The sequence below is a fragment of the Lissotriton helveticus genome, chromosome 3_2 (genome assembly GCF_964261635.1).
Source record: "Lissotriton helveticus chromosome 3_2, aLisHel1.1, whole genome shotgun sequence".
Taxonomy (NCBI): domain Eukaryota; kingdom Metazoa; phylum Chordata; class Amphibia; order Caudata; family Salamandridae; genus Lissotriton; species Lissotriton helveticus.
In genome coordinates, this window is record NC_136062.1 from 381493215 (window position 1) to 381510030 (window position 16816).

Sequence of the window (16816 nt, forward strand, 5' to 3'; positions counted from 1 at the left end):
TTTTTTTTTTTTTTAAATGGTGATAGGGTTGCTATATTGTGTAGTGGCAGTGCACTGAAGCCAAGTTCCTCCTGACATTGATAGGGCTGCTGTACATTGTCCAAAGAACACACGCATTTTGAGTTTAAGAAGGCTACCAACACTTTCGCTTTTACTCGGCAGCCAACAAACTTATTATCAAAGGGTTCGTCTGGATTAACATACATTTTTATTCGAAAACAAAAATATAAAAGCAGCGGTAGACTTTAACAATACTATTTGTCTCTTTGAACATACTAAGTAAAAGTATAATTGTCGCTTATAAGAAACTAATCAGTGCGATGTATTTTGTTTGGATAAAAGATTTCTAGTCTGTGGCATGATGGTTCGGTGAACATTTCCTTGATATGAAAGGATATGAGTTATTCCAAGATGGCCGTTCAGTTTATCATCGTCTTCCTGGTTTTAAGAGATCCGCCTTTGACTCAGTGATGACGTCATATCAACGCGCCCGAGTGCTGCACGAAACATGGCAGAGGGAAACTCAAGCTGACCTTCTCCATCCTAAGGGAGGATGATTGGGCTGGGGAGCCTAGTAAGGGTCTGCAGACAGGGATGCCAGGTAAGGGACAAGTAGTGCATGGAAGTTGGAGGAGAACAAATGATAGGATTGGTCGAACAAGGCATTTAATGTTAACCGTACAACATCGCCATTAATTGTAATGCTCGAAACTTTTCGGAGTTATTTTCACGGACGTCTGTTAACAGTAGAAAAACCAAAGGAAATGATGGACGGAGCGTTGACAATACAAGCACTCACCCCCAGTCAACTGATCTGGGTTTAATCCATCACGGTTCTTTAGCCCACTCTGCCACCCCAGTACAGACATGGCCATATGCAAATCAGTCTGACCCTGTGCCTCATGGGAACAGTCCAGCCCGAACTGCCAAGCCATGCCTTCCCTGGACCGGAAACAAGCTACCGAGGACCGGTTTCTGGCATTTCAGCCGTCTTCAGCCCGGCTTGCTTGAATCCAGTGGCAAAGTGAGCAAGGGACTCACGCCCGAGCATACCCTGCCAACTTATGGCGAATAAAGAAAAACCAAAGGAAATGATGGGCTGAGCGTTGACAATACAAGCACTCACCCCCCGTGCAACTGATCTGGGTTTAATCAATCACCGTTCTTTAGCCCACTCTGCCACCCCAGTACAGACATGGCCATATGCAAATCAGTCTGACCCTGTGCCTCATGGGAACAGTCCAGCCCGAACTGCCAAGCCATGCCTTCCCTGGACCGGAAACAAGCTACCTAGGACTGGTTTCTGGCATTTCAGCCGTCTTCAGCCCGGCTTGCTTGAATCCAGTGGCAAAGTGAGCAAGGGACTCTGTTTACCTCAACCACCCTCTCTATTCAGAAGTAGAGGTAGGGTGGGGCATTCTTGCCCGTGACCTCTGGTCAGCCTGAGGGTGCGGACCCTAGGTTGAAGGATCAGTGGTAGTTTGGAACTACACTGAGAAAGGGAGTGGAGAATGGCTAGTGCAGGCCAGGGGTTACTACCCCCCACTCTGTGGATTGGCAAGGACCAGTGGTATCTAGGTGGCCTAGGGCCTGGTCCTAGCCGTGGACAACTAAGGAGTACCAGTGGGGTAGCCTAGTTGGGCCTGTTTATTTTTTTTAAGTATGTGCTTGGCTTATGGATCAACGTGGCATAGAACCGGAGGGTGTCCCTGCAGTGCGGGCCCGCGTCCGTGTTCTATCGCCCCAAGCAGGGAAGTCCATCACGGTGGTGATTGGCCTACCCTGCGTTTTGGCTGGAAGGGGGTTGTGTTGGACTTGGGCCTTCTGACAGGTTCACCCCTGAACTTTTTGCCTTGAAGTGTAGTGATTTCTGGTCTTTGCGCACTTTGGCACTGTGGCGCAGTGTAAAGTGCGTGCGCTCCCTGAGTGCGTGTGTGAGATAGGCCTGCCCTCCCATAGGAATGCATGGGGAATGTATGTGTCCCTGGTAGTTCCTGATGCGTGGGGAGTGCAGGCTTGAGTTTGGTATGTGTGAACTCGTGGGAGTGAATGCTGCGCAACGGTATGTGCAGCTTGTATGTGTCTAGTGGGGAAGTGCCATTCCTAGACATGGCTGTACGTGTGCTGTGAGGGTGCTGAAGCGTGATTGGCTGGAGCTGGCTGGCATGCCAGGCTCCAGGAAGTCTGGATGGGTCTGCCCGGTGGTGAGTGGGAGATTAGCATGCTGATGGCTGGGGAGGAGTGTACCTGTGTCCTGAATGAGGCTGGGTTTTCCCCCCCCCGACAATGCTGGCTCCGCCCCCCTGTGGTGCGTCTAATGACCCAAGCCCTGCCAGTGAATAGAGAGGATGGTTGAGGTAAACAGAGTACTCAAGAACCAGCTGCGACTGGTTCTGCCCCCACCCTGCACCTTCAGACAAAGGAATGTACTGTATAAAAATGGGGCTGTGTCCCCACAGAAGTTGTTCTCTTCCAGGATCCTGATAGGAGGGGGCTGCTGCTGGTGGGGCCCAGGAGGGACCGTCATGGGGGCTGTCTCCTGCCCTGTGCGCTGGCCCCTGGGCCCTGCATGCCCCTCCTGATGCCCAGGACCTTCTGCTGTGCCTTTATCCTTGCCCCAGGGCTGTGGCTGCCCCTAGCGCCCCGTGAGCGCTTTATTTCTAGCCCTGGGCAGAGCGCTGTAGTTTTCCCTCTGAGGGAAGCGCTCCTGCCCTTTGTCTGCCCGAGTGCTTCGTGTGCACTCTTATCTTATTGACGGGTGCCACCCCGATTATGGCGCCCTGAGCGAGTGCCCACCTCGCTTTAGAGTTTGATTGAAGCCGGTGCCCACCCGGCATTTGCCCCGCAAAGTGCGCAAAATTGTCCCTGTTGCCGCCCGGCCGCGACCAGGAAGTCAGGCAGGCCGGGGACGGGACTGCGGGACACCACGTGACGTCATTTCCCGGGCCGCGCTCTGATTGGCTGCCGGCCCGGGATTTCCTTGCGACGTCACTCCCCGGGCCGCGCTGGGATTGGCTGCTGGCCCGAGGAGATTCCGAGTACCGGGAGAAGAGGAGAAGGGAAGTCTTCCTGCGGTCCGGGGCTCCCGTGAGCTGGGGAGAGCCCCGGGGCCGCCAACCAAGCAAAGCGACATGGTTTCCGCTTCCCCCTGCCTGGGGGAAGCCTTCGGATATTCCCTTCCGGTCTCCCGTGCCAAGAGGGAGACCAGGTGATGCTGCCAGCCGCCGCAAGTGGCAAAAGAGTTGCGGGGCTCCCAGGCACACTGAGGAGCCCCGAAAGAAGAAGCCGGCAGAGAAGATGTCCAGATGCTGCCCAGGGCTCCCGTGAGCTGTTAGGAGCCCCGGTGGTCCCGCGGAGAGCTAGAGTCCTCGAGAAGAGGAGAGGACCCCCCCCCCGCTGGAACCGCCGCCTCGGAGAGAGAGACGCCGCAGAACACCGCTGCCAGACCCGGTGAGTTTGGCCGCAAGAGGAAGGGAGGGGGGCCGGGACACGTTGTCGGTGTCTGCACCCCCCCCCAGAAGCACGATCTCGTGCTTAGTGCTGTTGTTGCCCCACGAGGACCCGAGGGCATTTTTATGGTGATGTCTTGAGCCCGTGAAGCTCCTGAGGGCCCCCTTGTTATCGAGTCCCACGAGAGGGACTCCAACGTTCCGGGCAGATGCGTAGCACCCCGAGGCTCCCAGCCCTTTCCTTTGTTCTTGAGCCCGAGAGGCTCCAACGCTGGCACACAGTCCTTGAGCCTAGTGAGAGGCTTGTGGGGGCATTTCTTTGCTATCGCATTTTTGTGTTCAGAGCCTAGCGAGGCTCTAGGGGGCACTTCTTTGAGCCCTGGGAGGCTCCCCTGCCCACAGTTGTATTAAAAGCCCAGAGAGGCTCAGGCAACCTTGCTGTGTATAGAGCCACGAGGGCTCTAGGGGCATCATTTTGTATTGGGTCCAGCGAGGCTCCCTGGGGGCAAGTTGAGCCCAGAGCCTGGAAGGCTCCAACGTTGACCCCACCATTGTTTGCACAACTTGCCCAGCACTTTGTGGGCAGCTGCCACGTTTAGGCCCCTGACTTTGGACACAGGGCGTCCTAGCCCTAGAGAGGCCAGTTGGCCTAGGGACAGTCACAGGTGGTGACTTGTGTGAGTTGGGCGCAATTGTTCTTACAACTCTGAATGTATTGTTGATGCATCATGTGTTTCCTTCCTTACACCTCTGAATGAACGTTATGCATTGCATCATGTGTTATGTTCTTACACCCCTACAGGTATTGTGATACTTAGGTGGTTGTTTTCTCCCTAGTACAGGTGGTGCTAGTGAGATCCTGGTTACCAGTAATTACTGGTTGTGTGCTCTATTTTTATATTTTGTGCTAAAGTAATTTTACATTCTACGTGCTATTTCTGAAAGTGTTACTTCTGATTCCTGACAGTGGTTCAGGTGGCCCTGTCTTGTACATATCCCCTGTAAATTCTGCCCGTGCCTCTGGCACATTGTAAAGTGTGTGTGTTATCTAAATGTGTTTTGATGTAATACAAAGGCTATTTTTATATAACCTTGTGTGGAGTTTCCTTTGTGGTGGGTCCTGGGTGTTGTTGCTGGGGTGCATGCGCAAATACTTAACTTACATCGCCTCCAAGTTTAGCCTTGCTGCTCGCGCCACGTTACCTAGAGGGTGAGCAGGGGTTATCTTGGCGTGTGACTCCCTTGCCCTGACTTGGCAGTGGTGGTCTCTGACTGACTTTGGCGAAAGCCCTGGCCAGCCAGGGATCCCATTTCCAACAACAAGGAAAAGCACTGGACTGGATCATCTCATTCCTCGCCGGAAGAACCCAGAGAGTCCGCCTCCCCCCTTTCAGATCAGAGGCCACCGAAGTCATCTGCGGCGTACCACAAGGATCATCACTCAGTCCCACCCTCTTCAACGTATACATAAGTCCCCTCGCATCCATCGCGCACCAACACAACCTCAACATCATCTCCTACGCAGACGACACCCAGTTGATCCTCTCCCTCACCAAAGACCCAAACACCGCCAAAACCAACCTACACGAAGGAATAAAAGAAGTAGCCGAGTGGATGAAGAACAGCCGTTTAAAACTGAACTCGGACAAAACGGAAGTCCTCATCTTAGGATCATCTCCTTCCGCCTGGGACGAATCATGGTGGCCACCAGCCCTGGGAAACGCACCCATACCTACGGACCACGCACGTAACCTGGGCTTCATCCTGGACTCCTCCCTCTCGATGACCAGACAAGTCAACGCCGTCTCTTCATCATGCTTCAACATCCTACGTATGCTCAAAAAAATCTTCCGTTGGATCCCCACCGAAACAAGAAAGACGGTCACCCACGCACTTGTCACAAGCCGACTGGACTACGGAAACACTCTTTACGCCGGAACCACAGCCAAACTACAGAAAAAACTCCAACGCATCCAAAACACCTCAGCCAGACTCATACTAGACATCCCCCGCCAAGCTCACATTTCCGGTCATCTGAAAGACCTCCACTGGCTCCCCGTCAACAAGAGAATAACGTTCCGTCTCCTCCCCACGCACACAAAGCCCTCTACGACCTAGGACCCGAATGCCTCAACACGCGCCTGTCCTTTTACACCCCCACCCGCCAACTACGATCGTCCAATCAAGCCCTCGCCGCAATTCCACGCATCCATAGATCCACCAGGGGGGGGGGGGGGGGGGGAGATCCTTCTCCTACTTAGCGGCCAAAACCTGGAATTCTCTCCCCACCCACCTTCCCCTTACACAGAACCACCTCTCCACCCTCTCTATTTAGTCAGAAAACAACTAAAAACTTGGATATTCGATAAGTAAAGTACCCCCCCCCCCCCCCTCAAGCGCCTTGAGACCCTCTGGGTAAGTAGTGCGCTATACAAATGCTAAACTTGAACTTGGGGTTTACCCATCTCTGGGACTGTCCGGAATGCATCTGTAAAAAAGATATACCCACTGTAAAACTGAAGTATTGGGCCTTTGTGAAAGAACTGCATGTTACTAATAGAATTAATAGCACTAAGGCGAATGTACCATATTTTTTACTCAGTCATCACGCATTGGAATGTGGACTTATTGCGCGTCATCAATTAACAAGTGTTGACACAGGGGCTTGAAAAGGCCAGCAAAATTTTATGGGACAGTTCCGACTTGTTTTGACAACCTTCAAACAGCCATGTCTAATAAACTATCATCAAATTTGCAAAGAAGTTAAATCTGTGATGTCTTTTCTTTGCCCGATTTATGGATCTCTTGAGATATTGTTCAGAGACATACACCATCATTTAAAAAAAAAAAAAGTCCCCTAATAATGAAAACCATAGGAGTAACACCAGACCTTACGCTGATCCTGGAAACATAACAATATTACCATATATTACCATATTGAGATTTAAGATTTGGAATAAGCCGAGTATCTGAACGTTAACCGTTCCAGAGCATCCTGTAGCATCAATTTCCCATGTACCCTGGAAATTGGTTCTCCTGCTACTATAAAACCTTCAGTGAATTACATCACAATTACATTTAAGATAAAAGGCTCGATAGCCTATGCAAAGATTCCCTGTTGTCCTCATGTAGTAGTAAAGGGGTATGCTTTTGCACATTACCTGTATATAAGAGGTATACATGCATTGTAAGAATGTCAGGTGTGTTGGAGAGTCACAGTTTTTACACAAATAATTTAAATACCACTATTTTGTTTTGTTTTATAGTGCTACTCATCCCAATGCAGGGTCCCAGAGCGCTCGTCATCACACTTACACATTATACATTGACAATCAATCATATAAGTGTGGAAATCATTGTATAGGTTGTGTTACATAAGAAAGTAAGGGTCACAAGGTGTTGCAGGCACATACCCTTCACTGTTCACTGTGCTATATTAGACGAAGGATTACAATTTATAAACTGCAAGTACAAAAAGGATCTCTGTGTTCCTAGCAGTAGCCCACATACCTATCTACATAAAATAATCTGTCATGTGCCTGTTATATGATGCGCTTTGAAGGAGGCACGTTAACCCTATGCTACCTGAATTCAAAACTCTCCAGAGAATACATACCTATATAAAAATGCATAAATAAATAAATAAATGAAACACTGTGCAATCAATGTGCTTCTCTGAGCTGGCAGGGGACATTGTTCTCAGTCCCATGTGAACTTTTACAGTGGGGGCTGTGTGGGGCAATTAACGGATTAGAGATGGTTCATGGCATGGGCTGTAGCCCTCATACATTCTCTGGAGCAGCACCAGTGTATGAAAATGGTGCCCCCAATACATACCTTAACACCGATTAGCCATAAAAAATACCTACTAAATTAACCTACAGAGTTCTCTCACCATTATTATTATTTCCTATACACTAAGAACTCTGCAACAGATACCTTAAATCCAATCCGATATTTTAAAATTCAGGGTCTGCAAGCAATTAAGCAGAAAATAATTACTGCCAGGTTTCTTCTTGTTGCTAATTTCTTTGTGTCAGGGTTTAAAAAAACAAACGTTCAGGTTGAGACTGAGATTTGCATCACTTTTTTTAACACAACCCTGACGCAAATTCTCATTGGTCATAGCTTGTAATGTGCACAAATATACTCATGGTAGACCCGCTAATTGTATGTGTAGAGTCTTAAGAGCTGGTGTCACTTACGAGCTGTGAGGTCATTGGATGTAATGGTATCCGGTTATGCAGAGTCACACCGTGATATCACGCGCCCTCATGTCAGTTGCATACTGTCTAATGTGGCGAGTCCCAACCTTTTCTTTTTTGGGACTTTTGTCCTGGATGCCCTCCTGGCCTTTAATACCCCTCTCGGGCAACTCCTCTGGTTATTATTCGTCTGTACAGGCCCACAGTGAGCAACTCATAGCCTAGTGGCCCTATGCAAGCAGCACCCTTGTGTACTGTTATTTCAGTACCCTCTAGTTCATTTACCTTCGAGGCACCTCACAGATGCGAGATTCCCCCCTCAGGTCTGCAAGGAACGGGCAGGACTGCTCCCTCCCTCAATAAGTATTGTGTACTCCTTTGTAACATGCACACGTCACTTTCCCTCTTGTAATGTATCGTTTGCTACCTCTTCTATTTTGTTTGCTTTTGATACATGCACAATTGCCACTATTGCCTCATGTAACGTAACGTTAGTTCGTGTTTTGAGTATCTGCCATTTAGTGCAGTATTATACCTCTACTTGTACTTTGTCCGCTTTTGTAACATACACACGTCATTTATTTTCCTCTTGTAACGTATCGTTTGCTACTTCTTTTATTTTGTTTGCTCTTGATACAAGCACAATTGTCACTATTGCCTCCCTTATGTAACGTAACGTAACGTTTGCTTTTGTAACATGCTCACTTGTAATTTTTCCTCATCTTTCACTACTGTTCCTCTTGTGAAGCGCTCTGACACCTGCGGGTAAACTCCACGCTATATAAAAACGTATAAAATAAATAAATAAATAAAATCCCCTTCCAGTGCACTGTCCTGCCTTAGACTCCCATTAGCCTCCAGAGCCACCCCAGAGTCACGGTTGGGAGCAGCTGACATAACTTGAATGTCCCTGCCCTCACTGCCCTCTGATCCCCTCACCGGTCCCTCCAGAGCTCCCCACTGGTGACAAGTCCTTGCAATGCCGCGTCGGGTTCACGCAGTGACTCGGGGGCCCTCTTCAGACCGCCCCTGAGGTACCCTCTGCCCCCCGTCTGGTGTCATGGTCCCTCACCTGCTTCCCGCGGCCCTCCTGCCAGCCTTTCATCTGGTCGGCCGCTTTGTCTCTGCTCTCCGCCATGTCTGCCTGCTGTTCGCCGCTGCCGTTACTGCTGTCGTTATCTGCGCCCTGCAGCCGTTCCCGTTACCACTACAGCACGGGGCCCGTCCCCGCCTCCGGCCCAAAGTTCAGTGTCTCCTCAGTTCACCGCCTGACAGGCTGGCGCACACGCCACTCACGCGCGACATCCCGCCCCCCTCCATCCGCCTACCCGTCGTTGACAAATAGCATTCTGCACAGGGCTTCGCTCATTGTCCTGCCAATCATTTTAAGACACCGCCTCTGCTGCTACGCCACCTCACTGGACTACCCCTGATTGGTTAGCACATATCTCCTCTCTCCCACGGAAAACAAGCGCAATTTATATAGAAAACGGCAGAAACGATCTAAGTGTAGCAAACGATAGGGATAATCTGTACAGGTTGAAATTTTTTTGTGCAGATTTATATAGCGCGAACTTGACCCGAAGGAATATCCCAAAAGATATCCGTTGCAACCCCTCTTACCCTCTCTTCAAAAAAGAACTAAAAATACTTCTTCTCAACAAATATTGGGGTATCTAATGTTACTAACACTGTACATCAGGGTCTCATCACATAAATCATAAATCCACAACATAAGAAAACCAGACCTGAGTTCTATTCATGAGCACCAACTACAGTACTCAAGATCCGATTTTTAGGTTTCGCCTAAGTGAAAGCTGCGCACTGCGCAGCTTTCACGCAGGTGAAAACCTAATGAGAACAGTAGAGTGTCTTGGGAATCCGCCCTCTGTTCCATTGGCTAGCTCCATAAATGGAGGCTAGCCATTGGAACAGAGATCTGTCCGTCATGGCCGGACCAGATTCGTGGGCGTTCCCGCGATTTCTTCCCTCTCCACCCTTTTCTGATCGTCATCGCGGCCGTGGGCGGGGTTTATTTTTTTTTGTCTTCCAGGTTTGTTTTGGCCATTCCGCGGCCTACCACCGCCGGAGGAAGTCCAGGTGAGTGCTTGTTTTTCCTTGCATTCCCACCCCCCCTCCCGCTGTCGGTTCCCGCCCCCCCCGTGTGCCAGTGCTTCTTGTTTTTATTTGCGTTAAATTAATTTATGACTTGCTCGCAGAACCGTGTGTGTTTGTGCAAATTCTGGAGTACTGTTACATCAATCGAGACAGAGATTTATGAATTGAGCACTGAAGTTAGAACTGTGTAGAAATTGCTTATTCCTCGATGTAGAAATGGTTTATTCCTATTCCTCGACCTTTTCTAAAGTTCACACATCGACCTTTCCAAAGAGCACTGCACTCTATAGAGATTCGCGTACCTTTAGGCTGGCAGTGTGTGCATGTAGTATTTACTCCCTGTTTGGGTTCAGACTTGCGGGAGCTCTCTCTATACGTAGCCGTATCTGGTATGAAACCTTGTACTACCCCGCCGGTCCGCGGGAGGGCACTGCAGCAGTCCTGTTTGGCGGGCGGTCCTTTCTCTCCACATGTTTTGTCTGTGCCTGGTCAGACTCCTGGTGTTCATGCAGCCGCCGCCGCTGTCAGTGTGCCTAGCTCCAGCGCGAGAAGCAGCCGCGGCCTCTCCGGTCCCCGGAACCGGCGGGAGCTGTCAGAAGAGCCTGCGATGGCGGAGGCCGGGGGCGGGAAGGAGGAAGGGGCCGGGAAGGAGGACGGGATCGGAGCTGATTTGGGAGGCGAAGGAACTGGGAGCACCGATAATTTAGAGCTCGAGTCCCAGGTTCCCGGCTGGAGCCAGAGCCAGTTTCGACCTTACCCGTTCCAGACCCAGCCCATTCCGAGGCTGCGGCACGGAGACCCACTGGCCGAGAGCCTCATCGACTGCGAGGTGAGAGCATGGCACAGCGGGCCTGGATGGGGTCTGGACATGGAAGTGTAGGGAGAAAAAGAAGATTCGACAGTCAGGACGGGAGGAAATTCAGAGCTTGCCCTATGCTCCCGAGAGATGCACGAACATTGGAAGAGTGCTGGATAAAGTTACATAGGGACTGTGGATTGATGGTTAAGGCACACACACCGGTGTGAAATGCAGGTTCAGGGATCCAGGTGGTGAGGGGAGACTGAGCTCGGGCAGCAAGGCAGTGCACTTGCTAAGGCAGGGAATCTTTACACTCTAGGTTGCGAGCAGGACTATGGTTCCAAGTGCAAGAGAGAGTGCTGGCAGCAGGGCTGTGGCAGCCAAGACAGCTCTGTGAATGAGGGAGACACAAGGGAACCCATTGCAAATAGCTACAAGTAGCATGAAAGGGTGTGTATTTATTAAAACATCCCGCACAGCAATGTTATGTCTATCACATGCAGGAGCGGGAAGAGACAGCGCACAATCTCTTTCGATAGCTGGATAAGATTGTTCCTAAAATGTAGTAAATACTAATTTACAAGAAACTGGTCACATATATTGTTGTGGTCATTCCTACAGGTTGAGAGCAAGAAGGCTATTTCCAGGGCCACTGGAATAATGCAGCAAGGGAGGACCAAATTATGCTGCAAGAAAATGCAAAGTATGTGACCAATAAGGGACATTTTGTGATAGTTTCAGTTCAGTATTATTGTTATTTTTAAACATGTTCACAACACTGTTCAAACGTTTTACTTTATCAGTACTAGTTTACCACCAAAATACAGCAATATGCAACTGAAAGTTGAACAGTCAACTTTTAAGGAGTGCCTTCCTCTGCACAGCAATAAGCATCTCCCCAGAGTCATTTTCAAAAGAATCTTACCGTGTACTCAATAGTAAAAAGTTTCAGCATATGTAGGCTGCAGATATAACCTGTAATGGCCTGCCACCAGCTCGCTAGGAGTACTACAGATGTGATTAGTTCAAGAAAGACGCTGTAAAGCCTGCAGTCCTTCCCCTGTTTCTATAACACGAGGTCTCTCAGAGGGACGGACTTTGGCCGAGCTGACAGTGGAGCACTTTCCTTCGGTTATCAGCTGCTCTTGACTACAGCGGCGCGCGCTTGTTAGGTGTTCTCGCCTGCCCACCGGCACCGCTGTCTGCATTTCCCTACCAATGTTTCACAGAGACCCTGAAATACGTACATCGGATGCCAATCAGGGGCTTCGAGTCCCTACACTATATATCTGGCTGTCGATCGAGGGCAGATAGTGAGATCGTTGTGCACTCACTGACAGTCAGGGACTGAGAGCTTGAACACTGTACACTGATTGCCAGACAAGACTGTGACCGGCCCCGCACAATGGCTGTCATTCATTGGCTAACAGACCTCGCTGCAATCCAGAGATTGACGCGGTGGCACAGCATTATGAACACTAAACCAAGTTAGATCCCGCCACGTGTTGTAGCAAAAGAAAGTCAGGCTCTCAACCCCCATTGGCTCCAGGTCGGTTGGCTTACCTCCAACAGCCCCTACTCTGTTGGGTCATTGGAGGAAGTTTTACACCAACTGAATACATTTTAATCTTGTCAGCGAAAGCTTGCAGTCCACCAACTCAAAATTGGGTTGGCAGACATTTGGTTTTGTGGACAGGGTATTGGGTCGCCGTTGCAATAGAGTACTTGTTGTGCTTTCTTCGACCCTCTCCTTTGCCTTAGTTTTCAGAACAATCATAAAACAGCCCCATTAAGAATTCAGATCACACATGCAAATGTAATTGAAGTTCCCTAAATTTAGAAGCACAGAGAGGATTTGCAAAAAGATTGAAGTGTAGATCTTCTATGTCTTAGGTTTTTAGGAGCAGGGATGTTGGTTCTGGAGTGGACACTTTATTGATTGCTTGCGATGTGGGAAGGGAAGCATGCTTTAGAAGGAGTTGCAACCAATATGCATGTAAACATGTGTGCATGCCTACTCAGCTTGTACTGAGTCCCATGGAACTCCTCTTCCTATATACAAGCCTGCTGTTGTGTATTTAGTAGGGCACACTTAAATATTTTTGCATGGTAGGGGTAGGTTGCAGTGTTTGTGTTTTTCTTTTTTGCAGTTTCATATAGCGCAAACTCGACCCCAGTGCTTCACACAAGCACCATTTACATTTCACAAGGTCACATTCATTTTATAGGACGATATTACTTGATTTGCCCAGAATCACAGGCTGTTGAGCCGACAACAAGACTCGAACTTGACTCCCCATTTCCATGATCAGCAGCTCTGGCTGTAGTGCCACATCCTTCTTTATTTTATATTGTGTGGAGGACGTTTGCATGTTGTACTGGCTTTACCTTGTTGTGTGTTGTGGAGCATGCTGCTGTGTTGTTGTACATTTAGAATAGGTTGAAAATCACTTTGTGCGTTTTGTGGGGTCTCCTGCACACTTTGTGCATTTTGCATAAGGTACTGCAGTGCATTTTGTATCTTGTGATGCCGGTAGTTGAGTGTATGTTATGCCTTGTGAAGTGGGTGACTGCTGTGTATCTGTGTGCCTTGTGAAACAGGCATTGTGAGACTTCGACCTTCATTGAGGTTGGCAATGTAAATAACAATGCCATTTATTTATAAGTAAAAAAAAAAAAGAAATGTCATGAGCAATGCCAATAGCTCTAACTTTTCTAAAGGCGAAACCATTGCATTGTAAATGCTTGTTTATTTAAGGGCCTGGGTGATGAAGTGATCTGACCAGAATCACAGGGTGTTGAGCAGACGCTGGGACTCAAACATGATCCATCTCTGCAACTCTGGCATCAGGCCACATATGCTTATGCACACACAAGGAATGTAAGTGGGAGGATACTGTTCTTGCAAAGGACACAGGGCCAATGTGACAATGGCCTAAAAGCTGAGCAACTAATAAAACAGCAAGGCCCCTTTCTGTTGCAAAATTATTCTAGCCCTCAAGCACAAGGGCACCTGAAAAGCAGTGCGGACCCTACTATTACTAACCTACTCTGTCTTCCCCAGCCATCCACTGCCTCAGGGCAATGTCCTGGCAGGGTAGCACAAAAAAGCTGCTGGGTCATCCATGGTAGCCAGGGGGAGGCTGAGGTGAAAATGTGCGACTTCCAAGCATCACCTGGCCCCCAGAGTGAGACCCATTCTTCCTCTCTTCCTCACCCACTATGCCCTGCATGTGAAGGGCTGTGGGCGAGGTGTTAAAACAAACACTGTTTCTGGGCTGAGTGGGCCCCAGGGGGGCTGATGTGAAAATGGCTTAAAGGCCTAAGCAACACCTGGCCCCTAGGGCGGCTGATTCTGGCAGACAATCACCCCTCCCCAGCCCACCCTCTGCGTGATTGCTGTGCAGGGCAGGGGGTGAAGGAGGCCACAGGTGATAATCGCGGCGGCCGACCAGCGAAGCTGCTTTCATTTCTGTCTGTCTTGGTGCAGTCTGTGGGACGTTTTTTTTCTCCCCTTTCCCAGTCCACAGAGAGCTGGGAAAGGGGAGGAAAAAAAACGGCCCACAGAGGGCACTGGGACACCGGCCCTTCGGCCAATGCCCGAGTGCCCGCAGTGCCAACCCGCCCCTGCTGTACATGTTCCAAGTATTGGAATAGCTATGTTAATAACACCTTACATGTTCACTCCCCTCCCCTCTATGCCCTCATACTCTTTCTCCCCCTCTCTTCACCCCCTCTCTCTCCTAACTTTCACTATCCATTTCCATCTTCATTTCTATCTCTATTCTCTTTGCCCCATTAGACGTGCTGATTACACTATCACACTATCATTTTGTAACTCGTTCTCTCTTAATTTTTAGTTTATTTCATTGTTTGTTTTCACCTGCCTTGTAAAGCGCTCTGATACTCTCGGGTCCAGTAGCGCTATATAAAACCTTTTGAAATAAATAAATAAATAAATAGTGCTTTACACGAGCAGCAGTTACGTTACAAGAGGACACTCCTTAGATAGAAATCCATTTAGTAATTGTGTTTTGAGTGTTTGCCATTTATTGCAGTTTTGTACCTCTACTTGTATTTTGTACGCTTATATAATTTCCACACGTCACTTTTTCCTCTTGTAACATATCATTTGCTTCCTTCTTGTATTTTGTTTGCTTTTGACACATGCACAATTGTCACCTTTGCCTCATGTAATGTAACGTTTGCTTTTGTAAGTCTCCTATGTAACGCTACTGTTCATTTTGTGAAGCGCTCTGACACCTTCGGGTAAAGTCTACGCTATATAAAAACGCATAAATAAATAAATAAATAAAACACTGTGCAATCAATGTGCTCCTCTGAGCCGGCAGGAGGCATTGTTCTCAGTCCCATATGAACTTTTACAGTGGGGGTTGTGTGGGGCAATTAACGGAGTATTGAGATGGTTCATGGCATGGGCTGTAGCCCTCATACATTCTCTGGAGCAGCACCAGTGTATGAAAATGGTGCCCCCAATAAATACCTGAACACCGATTAGCCATAAAAAATACCCCCTAAGTGCCTTCTCCGTTCAGAGAAGGGCTTGTTGATTTTCACAGAGGAACTGTGACTAGGGCTGATCCTTTACAGTCACCCATGGCCTATTGTTGCCTGAAAAGATTACGCCAGCATGCTGTATTCCAGTTAATACTCTGTCTCTGAATCTGTACCTGCCTTCTGCAAATGATCAGTGTGAGAAGTTGGCCAGATATATAGTGCTCACTATTCTAGTGATCACTTTGTATCATACCAAACGACCCTTATTGATGATTGGTTGTAAGTCAACCTGATAGACCAGCTATCCTAGTAGCGTGGACAAGAGCAGTCTTTAGGCTAAACTCTAGAGGGCGTGTTCAGCCAGCTGTTTTACCATCACATATACCCCTTGAACACCAAGTGAAAGGACACCACACAAGTTGTTATGAAAATAAAAGAATATTTATTTATAACAAGTCTACCCTGAACTCTTTATGAGTCAGGGAGCTAAGCACAATACAAAACTCTTACGAAAATACTACAAGTTGCACAATTTACACAAATGCCCGAGGGGCACGAAAAACCATATACTTCAAAAGTGGAATGCGAAATACTAGCAGGTAAGTAACACGATCCAGAGGCTTCAGGACCGCTAGGACTACCTTACTGAACCCTCAGGTTAGGAGCAGGAGGCCTAGGGAACCCGGGTGCAGAGTGGGAACTCTTACGCGGGATGCGGGACAAAGTCTATGGATGCTAGCAATTCTAAAGTTACTGTTTCCGGACGAATCCGACTAGGTAGACTTAAAACGAAAAAGGATCTGGACACTTGGATAGTGCACCTGTGCTGGAGTACAAAAATACTCAAGTTACCTAGCCCAGGGGCCGCGGCTGCATAGGGTTCAAGTGACGTCTGGAATCCTCGTTGTAGTCTATGGAGCCTGAAAGAAGAAGTTGCTGGCAGGCGACCAGTGAAGAAGTTCGGTGTGATCCAAGGCTGGATGGGTGAAGAGGACGACCTGAAAGCAGAGGGGACTCAGTTCTTAATCACTAGCCAGTGATTATGTGGGCACCAGGATGGCACCGGATGAAGTCGCCGCGATCAGGTGAGTGGGTGACGATGGACTCTGCAGGCACACGGGCCAGGAGGCGTTGTCGGCGACCAGGCTGGAGGTGCGAGCTGTCCCACGATGGTGTCTGCTGTCGGTGATGCTGGATCCAGGATAGGAGCAACAAACCTTGGCAAAGGCAAGCCCACGCGGTGGAGTCAAGATGGCGTCTGGAGTGGACCAGGAGGGTCCAGGGTACTTCTTGTTGGACAAGGAGCAAGGGCCAGTCTAGGGGACCTAGACCAGCGGTGAAATCGTCGTGGTACGTCGTCAGGAGGGTCACTAGCCGTCGGGCAAGTGACCGGACAATGTGGCAAGCAGCAAGGAAGCAGAAGGGCCCCACGCAGATCTCGTGGATGCTGGAGGGCTGGACTTCGGTGCTGGAGCTGCTTAGGGTTGGGGGCTTCTCATACCCCAGTGCACTCACTTGAGGGTCCCTCGGAGGTCGTGCTGGTTAAGCGTCGTGCAGGTCTTGAAGATAGCCGGTCCCTCGGGTCTCGTCACACCCACGAATCTCAGCTGGGCTGATGATGCAGGTAGAGGTCAGAGATGGCAGGGAATCCGGGTCTCGTCGAGCTGGGCAGTCTTGATCCGGAGGATGGACGTGCAGCAAACCGCAAGCGCTTAGATAGTGCCTGC

General features: G+C 49.2%; 1 protein-coding gene across 1 annotated transcript in view; it reads right to left on the reverse strand.

Annotated features, from left to right (window-relative positions):
• LOC144826011 (catalase) overlaps positions 1–8993 on the reverse strand; it is a 234292-nt gene extending 225299 nt beyond the window's left edge. Inside the window, exon 1 of the mRNA XM_078684250.1 lies at positions 8727–8993. Coding sequence (XP_078540376.1) covers positions 8727–8792 — 66 coding nt within the window. The 5' untranslated portion in view covers positions 8793–8993. The remainder of the gene's footprint in view (positions 1–8726) is intronic.
• Between the last annotated feature and the right edge of the window lie 7823 nt (positions 8994–16816).